The sequence below is a fragment of the Barbus barbus genome (assembly GCF_936440315.1).
Source record: "Barbus barbus genome assembly, chromosome: 40".
NCBI lineage: Eukaryota > Metazoa > Chordata > Actinopteri > Cypriniformes > Cyprinidae > Barbus > Barbus barbus.
Window position 1 is genome coordinate 24,018,064 of NC_136718.1, and position 25,875 is coordinate 24,043,938.

The window sequence follows — 25,875 nt, forward strand, 5'->3', positions numbered from 1 at the left end:
CACTATATAATTCCTACATGAATGTTTATTTAATTAAAAGATATTTACATAAATTCGTAAATGCTTTAACCTCAGATGTTGGAAGGAAATGCATTGGTTGCTATAAGTCCATGTCTAGTTTCTTGCTCATGCTCGTTATGTCAGTGATCTTTGTGCTTTGCAGCGCAGATGAAATCCAGACGTTTAGTTGCATGTTTGTTTTGACTAGTCACTGTGACACAGTCGATACCTGCAATGTCTGGTTGTCTTCACAAACACTTTCTTAAACAAGCGCTGCAGTCTCTCAGATGGATGCAGAGCCGGTGGAGAGTGAAGCAGGAGGAAATGAAGTGGTTTTCCGCCCGAGGCTGAGCACTCATTTCATGGGAAGCGCTTTCTAATCAAACAGACGAGCACTGGAGAAGAGTGTTCTGGTGCAGGATTGGGGTCTGTTGTGTCACGGACAGCAGCGAAATGCATCCTGCGGCTTTTGTTGTGGCTGTCAAAGGTCGTGAGTCCAATCAAACACTGCAGCGCAAACTCATCTGAACTCCACCTTCAGTCTCATGTCTTGCTCAGCATCCACTGCAAACTCTCAAAATGTCACACCGCTGAAGTAAAATGCCCGTTGTGTTGAATTTAATTACCATCAGTTTTTTATTTGTTGGAAAATTCTTCTTCTGAAAGCTTAGTGGCTTTTTCTCATTTAGGTTTGTGAATTTGACTACTTGATGTACAGTATTGTGTTATGTTACGTTCTAGTCTTTGAGGGCATTTGCATTTATATTTATGACATTTATCCCTTGTAACTTCTAATGTAACTTCTACCCAAGGCATTTTCTAATGTAACTTCTACCCAAGGCATTTTCTATGTTGATAGCATTTTGTGCATGTAATTTCACTGGGAAGCAAACCCATAGTAATTAATAGTCACAATGTTTTAATATGACCATTAACCAACATTAGAGAACTGTAACATGCAAATAAATTGATAAATGATTGAAATATTAATATCGTTAAATATTAATATTGCACAAATATGAACTTTTTAATATTAACATTACTTAGTATTATTTTAATATTTGCATAATATGAATAAATACCTTTAACAGGTTTTAAAGGAAATCAATAATTTAATATTAATTTTACTTTATTTAATATTTATTAATATTTGAATATTTGTATGACATTAATAAACACATAACTCTTTTAATTGTTACCTAAATAATGACTGTTCCCTATCTGTCGGTCACTACGAGTTATGTCGTGACGACATTAGGGGATTTACCTGGGAGCCCCGATCACCTCTGATAAGAGAAAACGCCAATTAAATTGGCTAGTGGATTTTGCATACCTGAGCCACTCCCAGTGTATAAAAGGGCAACAGGTGCATCCACTCATCAGATTTTTGCTTCGGAGCCGAGTGGATGAGAAGGGTGCTGATCTCCACAAAGCCTTTCCACCTCTTATTTTGTTCCTGGTTGGCGTTATGGTGCGATCATTTTTTAAAATATTAATATTTCTTAATATAAAATTTTTAAATGTGTAAAATATGAATATTAATTAAAGCTATTAACTATTAAATATTAACATTTAATAATATTAATATTTAAAAACTAAATAATTCCTATATAATTTCTTTAATTAAAGTTTTTTGCAATTCAAATAGTCTACTTTGTGAAAGAACAAAGCACACTTCTTTTATTTAATACATTACATTTTTGTTAATAGAAGTATAAAAATAAAATAAATAAATATGAATTAACAAATAAATAATTTATATAAATAAATACTAATTTGTGAGAATGTTTAAAAAATCTTTTTCATTTTAAAAACCATTTGTTTAAAAAAGTCAAGTTAGGCTCAATACCTCTTCATCAAATCTATATGCAGAATTTGAGCTGAATATAAGGGTTAAGTATAGTGTATAGAGTGTAGGGTTGCAAAAAGGTGTAAAATTTCCAGTAAATTTCGGAAACATTCCAGAAATTTTTGAAAATTTCCAGGATTTTTTAAAATCTTCTTGGGATTTTTGGAAAGTTTCCAACCATTTGCAACCCTAGTAGAGTGAATGTCGTAGTCTGTCAGCTCTGATGGGTTTAGTTAGTAATGCATCACAGTCGCGGTTATGAAGTCTCACTGCGATTCACGTTTTCCCCGCTTTCTCACACCTGCACAGTACAACTAGCTTTTAAAGTTCATGAATGTCAACCCATGTGTTTTGTGTTGCAGTGCTCTGGCAAATGTTTACTTAGTAATAAATGACTGCTTCCTTCATCTTAAAGTGACATTTGTTTGAGACTCAGGTGATGCAGAGGCTCTCGCTGGACGGAATGACTTACATGAGTATGAACACACACACACAGCTCTGGACTATGCTGTTTAGTGGATGTATTTCCATTATAGCAGGAATGTGAAGAAATTCAGGGACATTTTGTGCTCAATTTATGCTTTTTGGAGATTTCATGTTGATGTTAAGTCACATATTTACACGTATTCTGTGCATTTGCCATATGAAGCAGCATTTGTGGCATATTTAACTTCTGTAATGTAATGTTTTTTGAGTAAAAAAAACAATATTCATTGGTGTTTTGAGGGGAGAGGAGACAAGAGGAGAGGGCTCTGATATAGTGGTGATGTAATCTGGCCTAATTTGTCCTGAATATTTGAACTACACAAAAGATCCTTCAAACCATGTGTCTTGTTGAGAGATGCACTTTCACCTTCATAAGTAATAGGATTTATGATTTTCACCTAATGGGCATTTAACCCGATGGACTTGCATTGAAGACAAGACCTGGGCCATAAAATAATTACACTTTGCCAAATGTTTCTTGCACAAAAATGTCTGGTCTTATTATGCACAATTTCTGGCATGAAACGACAAGGGACAATTAATGCAAAAGCAAATAATTATTTTTATTGTTGAAATCTGATTAAGGTGATTCAAGAATTTGTTTTAATTTTTTTTGTAATAATAACAATAATTCATTATAATTATATCATTATTATTAGTATTATTATTATTGCTGTTATTATTATTATTAGTAGTAGTAGTAGTAGTAGTAGTAGTAGTAGCTGTTACGAAACGCTCCTCCAAGGGATTCGGGAGACAGCAGGTAAAGGGAAAGCAGGCTTTTAATGAATCAAGGGTTTCCGAATACAAGAAATCAACATCCATATAACGTTACATAACCTTAAGACTCAACAAACATAATGGCCAAACTGAATGCCTATAAAGAAAACGGAAACAAAGGAGTGAACGAGATAATGACAAAGCACAGGTGAACGGACTTAGCCTTGATTAACTAATAAGGAACTAATAAGGAAAACCGGAACAAAACCAAATAAGGGAAAACAGGAAACTGAGGAAGAACACAGGTAACAGTAGCAGTATTAAAATTACTTACAATTTATAAAGTAAATAAATATATATTTTTCAATTTACAAAGTAACATAAAATGTTTAGATTTTGAGTTTTTTTGTAATATAATTTTGTAATATAATTAATGTATATAATAATTAGTACATCATATATTTATATAATATTAATACTTAGCATATTTTCACATTTTCAATAATAATAATATTTTTTATTATTTGAATTAATATTTCATTCTTCTTCTTCTTGCAACAATTAGCTGGCACTAATTTTCTCAACATCAACTACTGGGGTGCCTCAGGGCTCAGTTCTTGTACCACTTCTCTTCTCTGTCTACATGGCATCACTAGGTTCTGTCATTCAGAAACATGACTTTATATATCACTGCTATGCTGATGACACTCAACTCTAGCTCTCATCCCATCCTGATGATCTGACGATAGCTGCTCGCATCTTAGCTTGTCTAACAGACATTTCTTGCTGGATGAAGGACCAGAACCTTCAACTCAACCTTTCCACAACAGAATTGCTTGTGGTTCCATCAAACCCATCGTTTCATCCCGATTTCCCCATCCAGTTAGGCACATCATCCATAACACCTTCAAAACAGCCAGAAACCTTGGTGTTGTGATTGATGTTCAGCTGAATTTCTCAGACCACATTGCTAAAACTGCCCGGTCCTGCAGATTTGCTTTATTCAACATCAAGAAGATCAGGCCCTTTCTTTTGGAACATACTTCACAAATTCTTATTCAGGCTCTTGTTCTGTCCAGGCTGGACTATTGCAATGCTCTCTTGGCAGGTCTGCCAGCCAGTTCTATCAAACCTTTATAATTAATCCAGAACTCGGCAGCAAGATTAATTTTTTAATTAATTCAATTAAATAAATTTGCACTGGATACCATAGCTGCTTGAATAAAATTCAAAGCATTAATGTTTGCCTACAAAACCACCACTGGCTCTGCACCCCTTTACCTAAATTCATTACTTCAGACTTATGTGCCCTCTAAGCTTGCGTTCTGCAAGTGAGCGTCGTTTTATTGTGCCATCTCAAAGAGGTACAAAGTCACTTTCACTGACTTTTTCATTAACTGTTAACCCTCCTGGTGGAATGACCTGCTCAACTCAATCCAAGCAGCTGAGTCCTTACCCATCTTCAAGAATCAGCTAAAAACACCTCTTCCATCTTTATTTGAACCTCTAACTCTAGCACTCTCTATTCTAATTCTATTCTTAAAAAAAACATGTCCCTTTTAGACTTGCACACTATTCGTTTACTGCTTGTTTTCTAAAAAAAAACTAACACTAGCTTTTCTAATCTTTTTGTATTCTATCTGTTTGTATTCTTTTTATGTATTATACAATTAACAAAAGCAAATAGGCCTCTAACACTAGCTTGCTCTATTCTTTTTCTATTCTATCTGTTTTCTTTTTATTTATTATGTAATATAAAAAACCTTTGCTATTTGTACTGTGTTAAGGTAACTGAGACTGTTACAGCACTTGCATTACTCTTTTGTTGATTTTGTTTGCTTCCATTGTCCTCATTTGGAAGTCACTTTGGATAAAAGAGTCTTCTAAATGACAATGTAAATGTAATTTTTAATTATGACATCCAACAATAATGAACATAAGATAAGTTAGATATAATGCCTATAGTGTTGCTTTCTTTTTCATAGTTTAGTAGTTTTCAGTAAGTAGTGAAAGTGCACCACAACACAATTACATATAATATAATTTTAATAATTATAGTAATAAAATTATTAATAATACTATTCATACTTTAGTAATAATTGTATTACTTATACTACCTATTTATTTATATTGCTCTTATTTGTTTATTTTATTTTCATATTTTTATATATATATATGCATTTATTTTGTATTGCTTTTATTATTTGTTATTTTATATATACAATTCTATTTATTTTGTTATTTATTCATAAAGTTTTGTTTTATTAAATGTCTACAGTTTTAAAATAACCATGATTTTTGGCATAATCAAGCATGTCTGATGCAGGTGCAATGCTTGTACATGTAGCCAATTTGATAGAAACCCCGGAGAGCGCTTGCGAGGAAAACATGTCTAATCGGGTCACTCAGATCGCAAGTATCCCACCGACGCGGGCTTGAGTTCACATCATTACGAAACCACGCAAAGATTGTTTCTGGAACGCATTCTGTATATAAATAAATGCATAATTGCTCGGCATCAAAGGTGCTCGTCACATGCAATTACAGCATTTCCAGGATTCCGTGCTGAAGGCCTGCAATGACCTGAACCTCAGTCCAGCCGCTGGAAACCTAAGACTGTTAAAGTTTAGCTCGATCCCTGAGGTGTCAAACATCAGATGCTCAGCCTCATCAGACTGAAAAGCCGTTGCTTTGGGCTGGAAAGAAGAGCAGACTCAGCTCTGCCAAAGCTGAGATGCTTTTGATTAAATGCAATTCTATAACAGAGCCTAATCAAAGCAAAATGCAAATGAAATATCTGTTTTCTCCTGTTCTATCCTTTTGGCCTTGTAGAATCAGATCTGCTGGTGTATTTGTTGAACGAACAGAATTTGGGGTGGATAAGTGGTTTTGTGCTGTCTGCATAGATTACTCTCATCTGAATGTTGTTTCTGTGTTTGGTTTCTGTGGAAGTGCTTGTGGACAGCAATCCTGCAGTAACCGCCGCTTTGTTTCCACTCGTTGGCATTTATATCACTTGTTAAATTGTTAATGCTTTGTTAAAATTGTTTAATTGTTAAAGCCTTAAAGCCTGTGGTTCGTGCGCATATTTTGACATTTGCGGCTACCTTCACCTTTTCCGCTGGATTACAGCGACTGTCATCAGTTGAGACGAGTGTTTTCACGCGTTTTCCGAATTAACATGTTTGGGAAATAAGTTCACTAATTTGTCATTTAGCACAAAACACATGTTCTGCGTTAACAAATGCTTATCTTGTTTTGACAAATGCTCAGTGAAATGAGGTGTTTTGTTGGTTGTCAGCCACGAGGTTTTTAGTTCTGTATTCATTTAGTCATTTTTACAATCAGACATTTATAATCAAAGATAGATAGACAGACGGACGGACGGACGGACACAAACCCGATTCCAAAAAAGTTGGGACACTGAACAAATTGTGAATAAAAACAGAATGCAATGATGTAGAAGTTTCAAATTTCAATATTTTATTCAGAATACAACATGGATGACATATCAAATGTTTAAACTGAGAAAATGTATAATTTTAAGAGAAAAATACGTTTATTTTAAATTTCATGGCATCAACACATCTCAAAAAAGTTGGGACAAGGCCATGTTTACAAGGCATCCCCTCTTCTTTTTATAACAGTCTGCAAACGTCTGGGGACTGAGGAGACAAGTTGCTCAAGTTTAGGAATAGGAATGTTGTCCCATTCTTGTCTAATACAGGCTTCTAGTTGCTCAACTGTCTTAGGTCTTCTTTGTCGCATCTTCCTCTTTATGATGCGCCAAATGTTTTCTATGGGTGAAAGATCTGGACTGCAGGCTGGCCATTTCAGTACCCGGATCCTCCTCCTACGCAGCCATGATGTTGTAATTGATGCAGTATGTGGTCTGGCATTGTCATGTTGGAAAATGCAAGGTCTTCCCTGAAAGAGACCACGTCTGGATGGGAGCATATGTTGTTCTAGAACTTGGATATACCTTTCAGCATTGATGGTGCCTTTCCAGATGTGTAAGCTGCCCATGCCACACGCACTCATGCAACCCCATACCATCAGAGATGCAGGCTTCTGAACTGAGCGCTGATAACAACTTGGTTTGTCCTTGTCCTCTTTAGTCCGGATGACATGGCGTCCCAATTTTCCAAAAAGAACTTCAAATTTTGATTCGTCTGACCACAGAACAGTTTTCCACTTTGCCACAGTCCATTTTAAATAAGCCTTGGCCCAGAGAAAACGCCTGCGCTTCTGGATCATGTTTAGATATGGCTTCTTTTTTGACCTATAGAGTTTTAGCCGGCAACAGCGAATGGCACGGTGGATTGTGTTCACCGACAATGTTTTCTGGAAGTATTCCTGAGCCCATGTTGTGATTTCCATTACAGTAGCATTCCTGTATGTGATGCAGTGCCGTCTAAGGGCCCGAAGATCACGGGCATCCAGTATGGTTTTCCGGCCTTGACCCTTACGCACAGAGATTGTTCCAGATTCTCTGAATCTTTGGATGACATTATGCACTGTAGATGATGATAACTTCAAACTCTTTATAATTTTTCTCTGAGAAACTCCTTTCTGATATTGCTCCACTATTTTTCGCCGCAGCATTCCCATCTTGACTTCTGAGAGACACTGCCACTCTGAGAGGCTCTTTTTATACCCAATCATGTTGCCAATTGACCTAATAAGTTGCAAATTGGTCCTCCAGCTGTTCCTTATATGTACATTTAACTTTTCCGGCCTCTTATTGCTACCTGTCCCAACTTTTTTGGAATGTCTAGCTCTCATGAAATCCAAAATGAGCCAATATTTGGCATGACATTTCAAAATGTCTCACTTTCAACATTTGATATGTTATCTATATTCTATTGTGAATGAAATATAAGTTTATGAGATTTGTAAATTATTGCATTCCTTTTTTATTCGTAATTTGTACAGTGTCCCAACTTTTTTGGAATCGGGTTTGTAGATAGATAGATAGATAGATAGATAGATAGATAGATACTGTAGACAGACAGACAGACAGACAGATAGATAGATAAATATTTAGCAATTTTGTTAATTTAAAGGTTGATCTTGACATGTACAATATTTATGTAATAATTGTTATATGAGCACTTTAATATTGATAAAGATGTCTTATATTGGATAGTTGTTTATATAACATGTTTATTAGTTTTGTCTATGAAAAAAACATTGTGAAACTTGTTCCATTAATGCTTTAAAAAGTCCCAGGGAACCACACTGTTCTTGGAAATCGCAGTAGGCTGGCCTTGATCTAGCAGACGTCTTACAGTATACACTCCATAAATTACATTTTATATGCTTCAGGAGCAAGTGTTGGGCTTTAATTGTTCACAGGTAGCAGTATTTACTTCATGTGTTAACCAGTGAAGTGAACAGAGGCGGCAGCAGCAATATGTTATATTTATTTGCTCTTTTCTTTGTGTTCTAGCTGCATAATGGGTCAATCAGAACATGAAACATTTTCTGTGCCATTGAGCGTACTTTTGATATGCCCTTTTATGTTTGTTTGGAAACAACTCTGTGTTACACAACGAACACAAAACGCTCCGCAGGTTTGCTGTTTGGCTTGTGGGAAAAAGCACGTCAGTAAATGAAGTCTGTGTGGTTCATGGGACGTGAGAAGAGAGTGTTTACACATCAGCCAACGACCAATCAATGTGGCTTTTCACTGCGCCAACTCTTCCAGAAAGGTGCTAAAAACATGAAGATTACTTGTAAATACAAGGACGTCAGATAGCATCCTTCATGTCAGATCGCTGTTATTGTTGGCAAGCTGATCTGATACCCGAATCTGAAGTTCCTGAAGAAATAACTTTGATATTACTGTGGTGTATTTGCCTTTGCTTTGTATAAAAAAAAATGCCTTAGGCTCCTGGTAAAATATTGCAGAGAATATTCAGAGTTTTCAAAGGGGAAAAACTGAGCTGCTCTGAGATCAGTTAAAGGAAAGGACATTATTTGTTCAGATATTATATATTTTGGATAATATGATTGTTTTTAACTAACAATCAGAGCCATTTAACACAATATGGTGTTTAAATCCATTCACTAGATTTCCTTCCGAATTTCATCAGTCACTCCAGTTTTTCACTTGCTCAGCAATGGATCCTCTAAAGTGAATGGGTGCCGTCAGAATGACAAAATGTCCAAACAGCTGATAAAAACATCACAATATTTCACACCACTCCAGTCCATCAGTTAACATCTTGAGAAGCCAAAACGTTTGTAAGAAATGTTTTAACTTCATACTAATTATTACTGGAGTGGTGTGGATTATTGTGATGTTTTTTTCAGCTGTTTGGGCTCTCATTCTGACGGCACCCATTCACTGCAGAGCATCGATTGCTGAAATCTGATGAAGAAACAAACTCATCTACTTCTTGGATGACCGGAGGGTCAGCAAATTTTAATTTTTTCCCTTTAAGCAGAATGAGTGAAAGAGAACTCAGTGCTTGTTTAAAAGTTACGTGTCAGAATCTGGCAAGACACAAAAATAAACAAGCTTTCTGTATTTTTTGGTAGTTTTTATTCTGTCATGTATGACTTTTGCACATCTAATGTGATATAATATGGTAAATGTGCTATCCTAATTAAACAAAAACAAAAAAAACCCAGCAAAATTCTACAAATTATTGCTACAAAATCATTTAATCCGTCATTCTGATTTAAAAAAAAATAATCAGTCAGTCCTGGTGGGACTGTTCTATGCAGAAAATGTGAAAAAAAAATAGTGTAGATGGAGTCATTGAGCATTTGAATCATTTTAAATAATTTATTTTTTCAGGTCTTTGACACATTAGTGTTTAAATCCATTCTGCAGACTTCCCTCCCATTTTATTCAAGAAAATGTGAACAAAAAGTTGAGTGGATTCTGGGCCTTGTAATGACATAGAAATGATTCTGAACCACTGAATCAGTGATAATTTGAAAAATTCTCATTGACTGAACCGTACAGAGTCAATCATACAAAAGTTCAGTGTTCTTCCACTCAGAACGGGATTTCAATCATTGACGTATGATGTCATTTAATTATCTGATGCACTTTCTTTGTTCTTCAAGACTTTAAATCTTATAATTACGGTAATTCAATCATGACGTAAGATGCATCATTGTAGAGTTTTTAATGGTCTATAATTGGAGTGAGTGCATTAAGATCGTTTGATCTGAGAAAATTGAATTAAATGCTGTTTTTAGTGCTCCACCACTAATTCCTCTTCACTTCGCCTCAAACTCGCATCCCTGGCCGTCTCTCAATGAAGTGTCTCGGCGTATTTCGCCGTGTAGACTGGTTTAACAGGCTTGTATTTGTTTTAACCAGCCCGGGGTGATAGCACAGACCCTAATCGCCCACTTTTTCATTCCCTTCAAATGGCTTTCCCATCGTTTTTCCGAACACTTGTGTGTATTTCTTCCTATTTCCGATCATTCAGCTCCATTTTTCTTAAGCCGGGAGTCTCAGGAGAGATTAGAATAACGCTCGTAATGATAAAAACGGCAGGAATTCGGCAGGGAGTTACGGGCCGGCCTCAGAGGGTGGGCTACACCTCAGCCTGGAAAAAAAGGCTCATTGTATCAGCACTTGAGCAGTTTACTGCTCTTTTGGGTCCGTTTCTTAGCCCGGACCTGACCCGGTCGTGATGAATGGGTCTGCAGTCCCGAGCAGAGAGGCTGTCCTGATGCAGTCGCAGAGGTCTTAGACCCTCGGTAAGTGATATGACTCACTCTCTCTGGACTGTTTTTGAACTCGAACATGATCTACGTCTCATTTTATGAGGTCTACATCAAGTGACCTTTGCATTTTATACAGCTTTTCTCAAAGCTTCATTCTCAGTTTGCTCTGATTGCTCCCATAAAGGCCTTTAAAATGACTTCTCAACGCAAGTGTCATACGCTACTTGTGAAAAGCGTGGAAGATAGTCATGAAAATGTGGATTTATGAGATTTAAACTGTGAAAATACGTACAATAAATAGTATGGTTTTTTGAATGTTTTTCAAATAAGCCTCTTCTGCTCAGCGAGGCTGCAATTGTTTGATTAAAAATGTAGTAAAAACAGTAAAACTGTGAAATAATATTGCAATTAAAAATTACTGTTTTTTTTTTTTTGTTTGAATGTATTTCAATATATAATTTAACGAATAAAAACTGAAATTAATATCATTTTTTTCTACCATGGCAGTATAAAACTGTTGTTCTGCTTCATATTTTTGTACTGTATTGATCCCAAACTTACTGAAATATTTGCCTGATTTGGTCACATTCCAGATCTCCATTTCAATAATTGAGACTATTTATGCATAAAGATAGTACATTATTATTTTAAATAATTTGTGCATAACTTCAGTAATATTAATGAGAAAAGCATTAGGCTGATGATACAAGGGGCAACTTTTTGGCCAATTTTGCTGGGCACTTTTCCATTGAGAATGGGTAACAAATTTCTATCTGGATACTTTAGATCAGTCGTGGGCCCTGTGTCTCACCTGGTTGCCCTTTGAAAGCAACATTGCTCAAAAAGTTGCCCTGTGTATCATCAGCATTACAAGTGCAAAGTTGGACATTGTCATGCAAACAACCCAAAAAACGCTTGCCATTCGAATTATCCCATAATTGACTGTGCTTTGAAAGGTCAGTAGCAAAGCGGTTAAAGCTGAAATGATTCAAACTCTGACGGGTTAATGCTTCGCAACATTAACGTGAGTCATGTGAAAAGACCTTAAGTATCTGGATTCATGGAGTCGGTGGTTTACCAGTGACAGAAATTTCCTCATCTGTTTGTTTTTCAGGGAATCGTGCAAATATGCATCACGTCGAGCCTGAGCCGTTTATTCTTAACACTCAAAGTTTGTCAAGATGTCTAAGCAGGAGATGGCATTCAAACTTCATCATTCATGGCTGCGGCAAAGAGATTTAGACCCAGAGAATGAATTAGAGAACTTGGAAAGTTCCTCGCACACATCGGTTCCCAAGAGCACGAGAATAAAAAATGGTCCGATTTTGTTTTCTGGCAGTAGAAATGGAAAACAAAAGGTTCTAATTAATCAAAGTGATGCGGGCAGATGTGAAAGGTTGTGAATTACTAATTGAAACCAAAACGTTCAGTCCTGTCGCCCCTCTGTCCACATTTGTCAGCGGTTTTCATCTGTGGAGGGTAAAGGTTTCCTGTAAAGCTGCTGCTAAAATACTGCCCTCAGGGTCTGTGTGTGTGTGTGTGTGTGTCTCTCTCTAAGTTTGTATTTCTGCTCTCAGTGTTGTTATTTGAGGCCTAAACTGCTACATTTTATTAGCAGCATTTTGACTGACCAAACCTGTTTGAAAAAGTTACTCCTAAAAGCTGACTACATTTTGCAGATATGCACATTTCAAATGTACACTATTTGGCTGTGTTGGGAATAGCATGCTACTGTTTTGACATTTTCTGTAGTATGTAGATGTGTTATTTTCTGTATGCATGGAATACATTGAAGGCATTGTAGGATACAACACTGCACATTTTACCAATTCCATGTGACGAAATGAAATTCGCATATATAAAATTTTAATTTAAAATGCAATTTAGTTTGTGCATTACTTTGGGCTTGAATTTAATTAATTTTTGAGCTCTAAGTTATTTTAATTTAAGATTACTGCAATTAATGAAAATTACTTTTCATAGTTTTAGTTAACAATAACAACACCAAATTGGATGCCACTAACATCATTATACATGCTCATAACGTTTGAAATATCATATCATAATGCATTTTGCTTTACATACTTAAATAGTAGTATGCAATAAGCAGTAGCAAGGTGACATTTAGAATGTTACTGGTATTTTTTTATTTAATGTTTCATTGCCTTCGTGAACAAATCATTTTGTTGACATGTTTTTCCTGTAAAGTTTCTTTCTCGAAGTTTGGCTGCATATATACGTGACCCCTGTCAGATAAATGTGATATAAGCTGTTCTCTCATATAACCTTGGATACAGACGCTCCCTTCAGCTACCCGCGGCTCTTTCTGCTGCTTTCCCAGGGTGCCGTGGGTCTGTTGACACAGATGCGTCCCGGGGTCTGAAGTCAGTGGGGTGCTTTCATTCTCCTCTTACTGTTCAAACACTGCTGAACATGATTCTGATCTGGGGTCAGGCAAAGAAAAGCAACACTCACCCGGGTTTGGGCTGGTTTTCTGGTTCTGAACGACTAGTACTTTTCTCACCGTGCAGAACTAGATGTTTGAACTCTCTTAAACTGAGCTGTGAGTTTTGTGTATGCTGCAAATTAAACTAGTGTTTATATTTTAGTATACTCTACGTTCACATGTATGTTTGTGTACTGTGTGTTCTTAGGCTCAGAATTGTGGGTAAACTGAAGGAAATCCCAAAGCTGCTGTTCCTGAGAGTATCTTAAATGTTTCCACACCAGAAGTGACAAAAGTTTAAAATGTCCAAGTTTTCTATCTTTTTTCTGAGTGCCAAAATTTTGAGCCAATCAGAATGTTTCATTTTTTATATGCATATTTCCCTCTTTCTTTGTTCTGCAGTGCGTTTTAACGGAACTAAAGACGTGCCCACCTGCATGGATAAAAATCATGGCTGTGCCCACATTTGCAGAGAGACACAAAAAGGAGGCATTGCCTGTGAGTGCAGACCTGGATTTCAGCTCACCAAGAACAACCGAGACTGTAAATGTGAGTCAAATCACAGTTCATCAGCAAGAAAAATTGCATACAGACTCCCCATGGGAATAATAGAAGTATTTGAGCATTTTTCTACTTTTGTATGGGTGGGTGGATGGATGGATGGATGGATGGGTGGATGGATGGGTGGATGGATGGATGGATGAACTGACAGAACGATGCATCAGTGGATGGATGGATGGATGAATGAATGGATGGATGGATGGATGGATAGTCAAGTCACCTTTATTTATATAGCGCTTTTAACAATACAGATTGTGTCAAAGCACTTAACAGTATCAAATTGGAGGATAGAGTGTCAGTAATGTATAAAAATAAGATTAAACACTAAATTTTCAGTTAAAGGCATTTCATTATTGAGTTCAGAGATGTCATTGTCTAGATCAGTTTAGTTTAAATAGTATCTGCTAAATCAAATTGACGATAATCACTAGAAATGAAGTGTCCCCAACTGAGCAAGCCAGAGGCGACAGCGGCAAGGAACCAAAACTCCCTCTGTGACAGAATGGAGAAAAAAAAAAACCTTTTGGTTCAGTTGGGCGGCCAGGAGATAATTGTTTATTTATTGTTTACTTATTGTTTTAATAAAAATTTTAAATGTATAAATGTAGTTATTTCTATTTTATATTGTTGCAATTTCTAACAATAATAGTATTATGTAGTTAGGTACTTTATTATATTTTTAGCTATTTTCTTTTCTTTTAGTTTTAGTTTTATTGCATTTAAGTCGAGGTCTTCACTGGGGATATGTCCCCGGGGCTCATCCAGGTGTCCCGGCCTCCGCCGACGATCAGGGAGAGATCATCTCCCGGTGCCGATCCACCACCTGATCCGGACACAGACTGAGAAACAGAATAAGATAGAAACAGACAAATATCAGCGTAGATGCCATTCTTCTTATGATGTAACGAGTACATCATGTGTTATGGGGAGTGTTCCCGGTTCCGGTTGATCTAATTAATGCAGCCTAACAATCCTTTAATGGATTTGAATAATAGAAGTGTATTAGTGTGTTATGTGTAAGCCAGGTTAAAGAAATGTGTCTTTAATCTAGATTTAAACTGACAGAGTGTGTCTGCCTCCCGAACAGTGTTAGGTAGATTGTTCCAGAGTTTGGGTGCTAAATAGGAAAAGGATCTGCCGCCCGCAGTCGATTTTGATATTCTAGGTATTATCAAACGGCCAGAGTTTTGAGAACACAGCGGACGTGGAGGACTATAATGTGATAAGAGCTCGCTCAGGTACTGAGGAGCTAAGCCATTCAGGGCTTTATAAGTAGATAGAGATAGATGGATATATGGATGGATGGATGGATGATGGATTAGTGGATGGATGAACAGAATGATGCATGAAAGGATGGACAGAATGATGGAAGAATAGATGGATGGACAGAACGACAAATGAATCGAGGATGGATAGATGGATGAATGAATGAATGGATGGACGGAACGATGGATGGATGGACGGACGGATGGATGGATGGACGGACGGATGGATAGACAGAATGATGCATGAATGGATGGACAGAATGACAGAATGATGGATGAATAGATGGATGGACAGAATGAGGGCTGGATGGATGGATGGATGGATGGATGGATGGATGGATGGATGGATGGATGGACAGAATAATGGATGGATGGGTAGGACGATTATTTAATAATTATTATATATTAAATTTGGTTAATGTATCAGTAGCATAATAATATTAATCGGTGGGTGGGTGGATGAAAGGACAGAATGATGGATGAATGGATGGACAAAATGATGAATGAATGGATAGATGGACAGAACGATGCATGAATGGATGGATGGATGGATGGATGGATGGATAGATGGATGGGTGGATAAATGGATGGATGGATGGATGGACAGAATGATGGATGGATGTGCAGAACGATGCATGAATGAATCGATAGACAGAACAATGGATGGATGGACAGGTAGATAGCTGGATAGATGAATGGATGGATGGATGGATAGATGGATGGGCAGAACAGTGCTTGAATGAATAGATGGATGATGAATGATTGGATGGACAGAACAATGTATGAACAGAAGGATGCATGAATTGATGGATGGACATAATGATGGATGGATGGATGGATGGATGGATGGATAGAAACGGTTAGTGATCTCTAATCCTGCTGCTGTTCTGGTTTAGTGACGTGTAACTATGGTAACGGCGGCTGTCAGCACATCTGTGAGGAGATGGACCATGGGCCCAGGTGTTCGTGTCACATGAAGTTTGCGCTTCACTCTGATGGGAAGACCTGTGTAGGTGAGTTACACCCTCTACACCACTACAGCACTCCACCTGGCCAGCTGCTGCAACTACACTCAACACTTCTGACAGCCTTCACCAGCTTTCTCCAGAGGACACTGATTAGACTAGGAAAAGGCAAAAAACATAAGGGTGATCGGTGACGTCAACCAAAAAGATAATAGTTTCAGAGATTATGTTTCGCTGAAACAAAACGTGCATTGATGAATTGCTTAGGGCTTCATTTAGTGAATAGGGTTGATTTTGATTGCACATCGACTTCCTAGTGAACTCCAGACATTGTTAAAGCAAAAGTGTTGTCTTTAAGAGACTTCTGATGGAAACTCTGAACTTAATGTTCTATGTAGTCCAGAGTTTGGCTTGATTTTATGCAGTGGAACCAAATCTCAGAGCTTCACGCAACGTTCAGAACGTACAGTGAGAAATGACTGTTATGTGCATCTCTAGTGTTTTACAGTGAGCACATTGTCCTTTAGTTACGCATCATTTACATGCATATGTTGGTGTTTCCATTAGTCTAGTCACGGATGAGGATTTACTGGCGTCTTGGGAGCTATAAACTGAAAGTTGAGCGCAAAAAGACACTTACGCATGAGATATAAACTTGATGTATTTGAGCATATATCAAACTTAGGAAATCAAGCTCACTGAATGTGAAGAGTTATGTGCTTTGCCGCTGTAGTTGTCTTTTTTTCTGCTTATCCTTGCTCGCTTGATTTACTGAACACATTTCCCTTCAACTTTTCACGTTATTAAAAAGCACTGATTGGTCATAATGCTGTTTAAAGCTGCAGTGTGTGATGTATGAGCCGTTAGCATCACCTAATGAATAAAGATTGTTTCTTTTATATTTTATAGTTGAATTATTTTAGTGTTTTAAGATCCAAAAAATGGCAGACAGCACCTTTATGGCATGAATAATAAGTGTGTGTATGTGTGTGCCAATCACAGCTGTTGTGTGCACCTCCTTAGCCAATTGCAGCTTTGCTTTGTTTTTCTGCAGCCAATCACAGCAGACCTCTGTATTACTAATCACTGATTTATGAATGACTACCTGTAGCAATCAACAGCAGACTTGCATCTGTTTACACTAGGTCTGAATTACACATTGTGCTAAATTTGAATATCTAAGAAAATACCAAAATATCTTAAAAGAGAGAGAGAGAGATTATAATATGATTCATTGTTGTGTATGTTTTATTTAGAGAGCAGAATGATTTTCCAACTGTTTGAGATGTCAAACCACTAGCAATGTCTTTTTTTAGAGAACATTATCCCCGTCTGTCTGTCTATCTGTCTGTCTGTCTGTCTGTCTATCTATCTATCTGTCTGTCTGTCTGTCTGTCTATCTATCTATCTATCTGTCTGTCTGTCTATCTATCTATCTGTCTGTCTGTCTGTCTGTCTATCTGTCTGTCTGTCTGTCTGTCTATCTATCTATCTGTCTGTCTGTCTGTCTGTCTATCTATCTATCTGTCTGTCTGTCTGTCTGTCTGTCTATTTCCATAGATATAATTTGGGGTAAAGTGTGTCTCACGCCAACATTTCTTGATGGGCTGGTACTAAAATATAATAATAATAATAATAATAATAATAATAGTTAATATAATTACTAATTTATTATATAATATGTATTAATAGATATTAATTATTAATAATAATAATAAGTATTAAATAATAATAATAATAATTTTTCTGATGTACCATAAGCTTATTATTATTATTATTATTAAAATAATAATCAGTAAATTATTGTTGATGTTGTTTTTAGATCAATGATTAATTTTGATAATTTGTCCTTAACTTAATGATAGTAATAATAATAATAATAATAATAGTGCATGAATAATAGGGCATCAATAATAATAAAGTTTTTGTTTACATAATATGTGTGTGTACTGTGTATATTTATTATGTATATATAAATACACACACATGCATGTATATATTTAAGAAAAATATGTTGTTTATATATTAAATATTTATATATAATATAATTTATTTGAATATAAATATATACATGTAAATACATGTAAATATTTTAAAGATATATACATGTATGTGTGTGTTTATATATACATAATAAATATACACAGTACACGCATATATTATGTAAATAATAATTTTATTTTGAATGTGATTAATCGCGATTAATTGTTTGACAGCACTAAATAATAATAATAATAACATGCTACTGCTAATAATAATGAAAACAATAATACATTATTTGTAAGAAATGCATTCTAAATATATTGTTTATAAATGCATACGATTTTAAAAATATTAGATCTATTAGCATTTTTAAGTGGAATTTTTTTAATGTATTGATATTTTGTTTCTCTCTCTTTTTGTACTATGATCTGGACATTTGTTGTGAGGTTCACCCATCATTTTTGTTAAAACAAACAAAAAAAAATGTATACTTTATATGTTGTTTAGTCACGCTGAACTCAAATGCCAGAATTATCTGATGCTCATAAAAAACACACTTTTTATCTGTATTTTTTTGTACTCTGAAGCTGAAAATGGATCTTGGGAGCGTCAGCCATAATAGCTGGAAAAGTCATAAAACAAGCTGACCCGCAGACTTCAGGATGGCATTATGAATCCTGAAGCTAGCAACCGGCTTCACATCCGGCCACATCCAAACAGAAACAAACATGCACACGCTCTCAAAGAGACAGAGCTTTAAAATCAGCATTCAGCCTCAATGTCAGGGACCTTGTTTCCCGAGCGAATGACGGTTAGTTTGGCTTCTGATGCGTTTCTTGCACGCCTCTTTCACTCTGGATCCAGCTCTTATGTCAAGGTCTCACTCAGAAGCCCTATTATTATCCCTCCGTTCCTCCCGAAACCTGCCAGCAGCGCCGCAAATGAGACGTCTGGCTTGTCTGACAACCCCGAAGACCAAACCGAGTGCTCTGCTGAGTAAAGTGCAGGCCGCAGAGGCCAGAGGGCTGCGGTGAATCTGTCAGGGTCGCACATTTCCCCCCTGATCCAGATCGAGCCGCTTGCCCATGGCTGGGCTGCGGTCGCTGGGTCGCTCTCTCACAAGCTCTAATAGGCCAGAAAGCCACAATAAAACAAGCTGAACTTATTAATGAGCCCCTGTTGAGCGATGGGCTGGAGTCACAGAGTAATTGATGTGGCCTACCCACAATCCCCTGAGGAGATGAAAACCGTTCACATGATAAGAGAAGGTGAGGAGAGAGGCTGGATGGATGTTTCTTCAACGACAGGCACTTTTATGTCCCGGAGGTCGAGTTTTAGAAACCTGACTTATGAAAGTCACATTTAAACTTTCTTGTAAACTTTTTACTGCATGCCTTTATTATTTTTTGCTACTTTTTTAAAATGCAATAGTAAAATATATGGTGTTAGAAAAAAGTATATGTCTATATATACTTGAAGTACGAAAGATTTTGATGTTTTTGAGCCTTTTATCACGAGGCTGCATTTATTTGATCAAAAATACAGTAAAACAGCAACATTGTGAAAAATTATTACAATTACATTTTTTTAAGTTTCTTATATTTTAATATATTTTCTAATGTAATTTATTTATGTGATGGAAAGCTGAATTTTCAGCATCATTACTACAGTCTTTAGTGTAATAAGTAGTAATAGAAATCTTTGTAAAATGTCTCTACAAATGTCTCTACTGTTGCTTTTAATCAGTTTAATGCTATTTAATTTAATAATATTAAGTTAATAAAATTTAATTTTAAAATTATTTAAATCTTATTTTAATGTTTATTTAGTTGGATTAATTATTATTATTATTATTATTATTAAGATATAATAATGAAAGAAGATATTGAAAATATTTCTGTGTATTTATGGCATAATAATAATAATAATAAGAAATCAATAATTTATACAATTTTGGTTTTGACCTGTCATAATTTTTTTAATAATTTCTTATTATCTGAATTTTTTAATAATAAAAAAAAAAATAATACCACTAATTATGAAATAATTGTTTAAAATTAAAACAGAATTAATAATACTATTACAGTTATTAAACATTGTCCAAATATTTGATATTGTAAATATGTGTAAATAATATAAATATTATGAATTTATTAGATTTTTAAAAATTTATTTTTAGATCTATTATCATTTTCATTTAAAATGTATTAAATAATAATTCTTCCTAGTTGGTGATACTTGAACTAGTCGGAGTGTCTTTTAGACGGTTTTATTTTCTAAACGTCCACACAGCCAAAACTGTTCCAAGTTGAAGAAACATTCAGCACAATTTTCATTTTTAATTCTTTTTAAGTCTTGCCATCTCACTGTGTTTTATCCCCCTCGCTTTGTTTACAGCATATTAAGAATGGAACCGTTCAGAGAACCAGACGTAGCATGTGTTAAAGACATTTTCAGATGCCATTGCAGTGATTTGGTCAATGACTGGAGTCTGACCAACACTTCAGCATCTCTGGTTGGATTCGCCCCGACGGCAGAAATAGCTCAGCGTTTGCATCAATGAATCAGATCGCCTGTATTTTCGTTAGTCAGACCTCATTAATACAATATGATCCTTATGAACAATTTAGCTCAGAAAAGCTTCTAAGTGATCTCTGCTCATTTTTTAAGTGAACATCCTTTGATTCGCGGCTCTGCGGAATAGCTCTCGGACTTTAATCTCGCAATGGCACATTGTTAGAGTAAAATCAATCACTCTGATCTCACTGGGTGGCTTTTGTGTTCCATGAGCTATTTCATCTATTCTCTTCCCTTCTCTCTTCATCCTCATTGACTGCTTTTCTCCAGTGGCGATGGATTTCGGTTGCTCTGATTACTTTTGCACTTTATACGGCTTTCATCCTTCTCAATCTGTCACTGACGTTTCTCTTTGCCAAACGGGTTTGGTTTGAAACCGCAAAATGAGCGGAAGGGATAGCAATAAAACAAACACTATCACACATCCACAAGTATTGACAAAAAAATACCTGAAGAGAGCAATGCGTTATTTTCAGTCATGCACGCACCAATTAGCGACTTTGCTAAGTGGTGACGAAATTGGGTGTTGGTAAATATGATAATATAATGAAATATTTGAGGTTTTAATGTTATTTGCACACAATTTATACAGTCGGAAAGCACAACTATGGTCATCAATGTATAATGGTGCCAGATCTTTGGAGCCAGATCATATCTGTATGTTTTACTTTTTGAAATCATTTGAATTGCTCTCAAAAGTATGGAATCATTAAGATTTAAAATTTATTTTTAGGGAAACCCTTTGTGCTCAGCAAGGCTGCATTTATTTGTTAAAATACAGTAAAACAGTAATATTGTGAAACGTTATTACCATTTCAAATAACTGTTTAAGATCAGTCTTCTGTAAATCTTCAGAAATCATTCTAATATGCTGATTTGCTGCTCAAGAAACATTTCAGATTTTTATCAATGTTGAAAATAGTTTTGTGGAAGCAGTCATCTATGGTAGTTATGCCTTGAACCTTTCTCTTCGTAGCAAGTGGTAAGTGATGCTCACTTTCCAGTGGAATTTACTCTTAATATATCCAAACAAAATGTGAAAACGCTAACAGCTAACACCTAACCGCTAAGTGTTTTTCCACATGGGTTCAGGCATCTTCATGCAATCCTACAATCAAACTACATACCCAAGCCCTCCGCATAAGCCAACGGATTTGCACGAACATTTCCGCAGAAGTAAGACGCTTAGCAAACAAAAGGGTTGTGGAGATTCTTAGCCTGAGAGAGATGCTAATCTGAAACAGATGCTCACATCTTGCTGGTACACACAATCCCCAGGCATCATATTGTTAAAACCATTTGTTTCATAAGCAGTTCAGTTCAATGGGCTTTGCTATTTGGTAGTTTTGAGTTAAACTGAGAAGTCACAGTGCAGGTAAGTGATTGAATGTCTTAGATGAACTGCAGTGGGAATCATTGCCACAGTTTATCTCTGTATGACACCAATTCACACCTTCCTGCTCATTTCGAATGTTTACCCCGAAGGTTGTAGTCGAACTCACTTACACTAACCGGTCTGCATCTATCTGCTCTGTGTTGAGAGTGTTGTCTTGTCGATGCATGAGAAGACTAACACTCTGCCTTGTTGCTCTCTGTACGAAAGTGTACGAAACTGATTTTACATAGAGTTAAACATCATGATGGACTGCTCAGGCTCACCTAGTTTGACAGTTTAAGGGGCTCTAAACCAAGTTAAACCAACTACAGTTAGTACACAACCTTGGGTTGGTTTAAGCTGGCCTTTTGACAGGGAGTTTATGAACTCAGTTGTTCCTGTAGCCTCATGAAAGGGTCATTTTGAATACTAGGGCAACTAAAAACAAATTTGACTGGCCAGGGTGTTTTATACAGTTTATAAAGTCAATCTTGGAAGACTAAGCAGTGTTTTTGTAATGTGTGTGTGTGTGTGTGTGTGTGTATGCAGAGGAAAGAAGTACCCCTCATCAGCCACTGCAGCCAGAGCTGTTACCCAATGGTAAATATAACCATTTCTCTAGCTTGATTCCTATTGGCTACTTCTTTCAATAGTGGGCGTGGTTATGCTGGAAATCTTACTAACCTTTATCGCACCAATTGCACCAATTCTTGGCTAATTTCTCCATTCTGACAAATCAAGAGATCACCACAATGCAGTTTACCTCCATTAAAATAGTTTACCCAGTGGTAAATAAAGTTTCTGTAGCTTGTTTCCTGTTGGCTACTTCCTTCAATAATAGGCGTGGTTATGCTAGAATGCCTACTAACCTTTATCGCAGCAGTTTCAACATTTGCACCAATTCTTGGCTAACTTGGCTAAAGCAAATTATCCCCATTAATATGGTTTACCCAAAAGTAAATAAGTCAGATTCTCTAGCTTGCTTCATATTTGCTACTTCTTTCAATAGTGGGTGTGGTTATGCTGAAACTTTTACTAACCATTATTGCACCAATTTCAACATTTTCACCAATTATTGACCAGTTTCTTCATTCTTGCAAGCCAGGAGACCACGACAATGTCATTTACCCTCATTAAAATGGTTTACCCGATGGTAAATATGAACATTTCTCTAGGTTAATTCCTATTGGCTACTTCTTTTCATAGTGGATGTGGTTATGCTGGAACCCTTACTAACCTTTACTGCACAACAAAATTGACAAAAAATACCTGAATACCATTCTGGCAAGTCAGGAGATCAACATAATGCCATTTACTTCCATTAAAATGGTTAACCCAATGGTAAATAAGTCAATTTCTCTAGCTTGCTTCCTACTTCATTCAATAGTGGGTGTGGTTAAGCTAGAACTGTTACGAACTTTATTGCACCAATTCTTGGCAAATTTATCCATTCTGGCAAAGTCAGGAGATAAACAAAATGCAATTTTCCCCCATTAAAAATGGTTTACCATTTGGAAAGAAGTCAGTTTTTTTTAGCTTGCTTTCTGTTTGCTACATCTTTCAATTGTGGGTGTGATTTTTCTGGAATCTTTATTACACTAGTTTCACCAGTTGCACCAATTCTTGACCAGTTTATCCATTCTGGCAAGTCAGGAGACCATCTCAATGCATTTTACCCCCAATAGAATGGTGTTTACCATTTTTAAAATAAGTCAGTTTCTCTAGCTTGCTTTCTATTGGTGGATACTTTTAGTAGTGGACGTGGTAATGCTGTAATTCTTACTAACCCTTATTGCACCAAATTCAATATTTGTACCAATTCTTGGCAAATGTCTCCATTCTGGCGAATCAGGAGATCACCACAATGCAATTTATCCCAATTAAAAAGGTTTTCCTCTTGAATTGTCTGAATGAAACTTTGCTTGCAATGTTTTCATTGGAAACCACCGGTTCTCTAAGAAAGCAAGTTTAATGAGATTTTAACAATGAAGTCTCTGCTATGAGAAAAATGGGTCAGATTTAGCCCAAGAGTGTGACCTGGGATACATTATTGTAATGGAATTCAATTGGACTTGCTATAACACGTCACCGTACTTCGTTTTTCAAAGTGCCTCACGCTTGACTTCAAATTTTGAAAGTGTTTGGTTTTGGGTGTACACTTTTGATTGCACAACGCTCTGAGATTATAAATGAGACTCATTGGTTTGGCACTAAATCTGCATGCTGGCTATCAGTGAAATGCACTTGTCTTGGGATTTTGTTTATTTGGCCTGAATTAAGCACACAGCAAATACATCAATGTCCAAGGACAACCTTTGTGCCAGTACCAAAAACGCGTCTCACTTTGTTTCTCTTTCTGTCAGCTCATGCTATTTTCTCGACTTGGAAAGCATTGGCGTTTTTGAAAACAAGCTTGTTTGCATGTCAACCTGTTAAGTGGATTTTGAGTGGATTTAATGGGGACCGATGTGTTTGGTTGAGGTTGAGAGAGACCGTTGCCAACAGCTGTCATATTTACCAAATAGCTCTACCTCTGGCAGCATGTTCCCGACTTGTTCCAACCCTTTCTGAAACTAATTGTGCCAACATTTACAATTGTGAGCGGATTCCTGAGCGCTAGCTGAATGTCGGTGGATGGTTTTGCTTAAGTAAAGTGAAACGTCCAATTACAGTGATGGCGGTACAAACATGCCAACGGAGTCTGGGGTTTACATGTACAAAATACACATGCAAATCAGATGGAGACTTTCTTTTTTTAACGGCTGTCTTTTTCGGTTAAAATTTCAGTCAGAATGGCAAGAACAAGTGCAGGTGCGATGATCCGATCTCCTGGGAAGCCATTAGATGACCTAATTGCAGTTAATTAAGAGCCGTCTAGAATTTTGCCTCGGTAGAAAATCCTTCTCCCTGAATTTTCCTTGGAGGTGGATTTACATTAGCAACAGGCCTGCTGGGTACTAGTTAATGAGTGCGTTTTCCCACTCAACATTTAACTCCTCTCAAAGAGTGTCCTATAGAGAGACTTTATGGAGATAATGGTTGCATTAAGTGTTGGGATGCAACTAAAGCCGAGTCGTTCATTTGAGTGTTTCTGACACAAGTGAAAAGGGGTTTGAACGGGTCTTGGCACGTACAGGTGCCTCAAAAACCAGCCGCTGCTTCGTCTATGTTGCCTTAGGACGGTGTAAGATGCTTGATGTTTGAAGTGCATGTTTGAAGTCTGCAGAGAAGGTCTTAACATAGTTTATTTGTAGCTCTCTCCTGCAAGAGGAGCATGATATCTCTCTTTGGCAGTAGACATCAAGCTGAAGCTACTGTATAGCTGGAATGATAATTGTATCTCGATGAGGTCTGCTTTGGTGCTAAAGCTGTAGTTTTATATTTTGTTAAGAGCATTTAAATTGTGCTTGTCCATGTAAAATATGCCTCTGTAATGTTGGAGTTGGCCTGACAACTTTCCCAGTATTTGCTAATCTGCTTCGGTGTGGTTGCTAGGCGGTTACAAGTAAAACCCAAGTTAAACCCAAGAGCTTTGATAATATTAAGAGAATTTAAATATGTGTGTGCGCGTATGTATGCATGTATGTATGCAATTAGTTTTTGGTTAAATTATTATTTTTTTAATTTTGTTTTTATATTTTTCATATTTTATTTTTAATAGTATCAAAATGTAAGATCATGAGGTATGTGTAAATATGAGCTGTTTTAATGTTTAATTTTTGTAAATTAAATTAGAATGATAAATAATTAAAATATTAAATTTTTGGAACATTGAGTAAGCTTTTAATACTATTGAATCATGTCATAGTTAAACCGATTAGAGTGATTTACTATATCAGAGGATCAGATGAATGTTAAACTGATGCCATTCAGCGTATCGTTGACCCATTCAGACAGGCGGCCGAATAACACAAGAGTTTTGGTTTGATGGTTAACTCCGCTCACTGCTCGGA

General features: G+C 36.4%; 1 protein-coding gene across 1 annotated transcript in view; it reads left to right on the forward strand.

Annotated features, from left to right (window-relative positions):
• LOC306859897 (signal peptide, CUB and EGF-like domain-containing protein 3) overlaps positions 1-25,875 on the forward strand; it is a 113,000-nt gene that overhangs the window by 49,641 nt on the left and 37,484 nt on the right. The window contains exons 5-7 of the mRNA XM_079401294.1: positions 13,599-13,745; positions 15,919-16,035; positions 22,472-22,522. Of these exons, the coding sequence (XP_079257420.1) occupies positions 13,599-13,745; positions 15,919-16,035; positions 22,472-22,522 (315 nt within the window). The remainder of the gene's footprint in view (positions 1-13,598; positions 13,746-15,918; positions 16,036-22,471; positions 22,523-25,875) is intronic.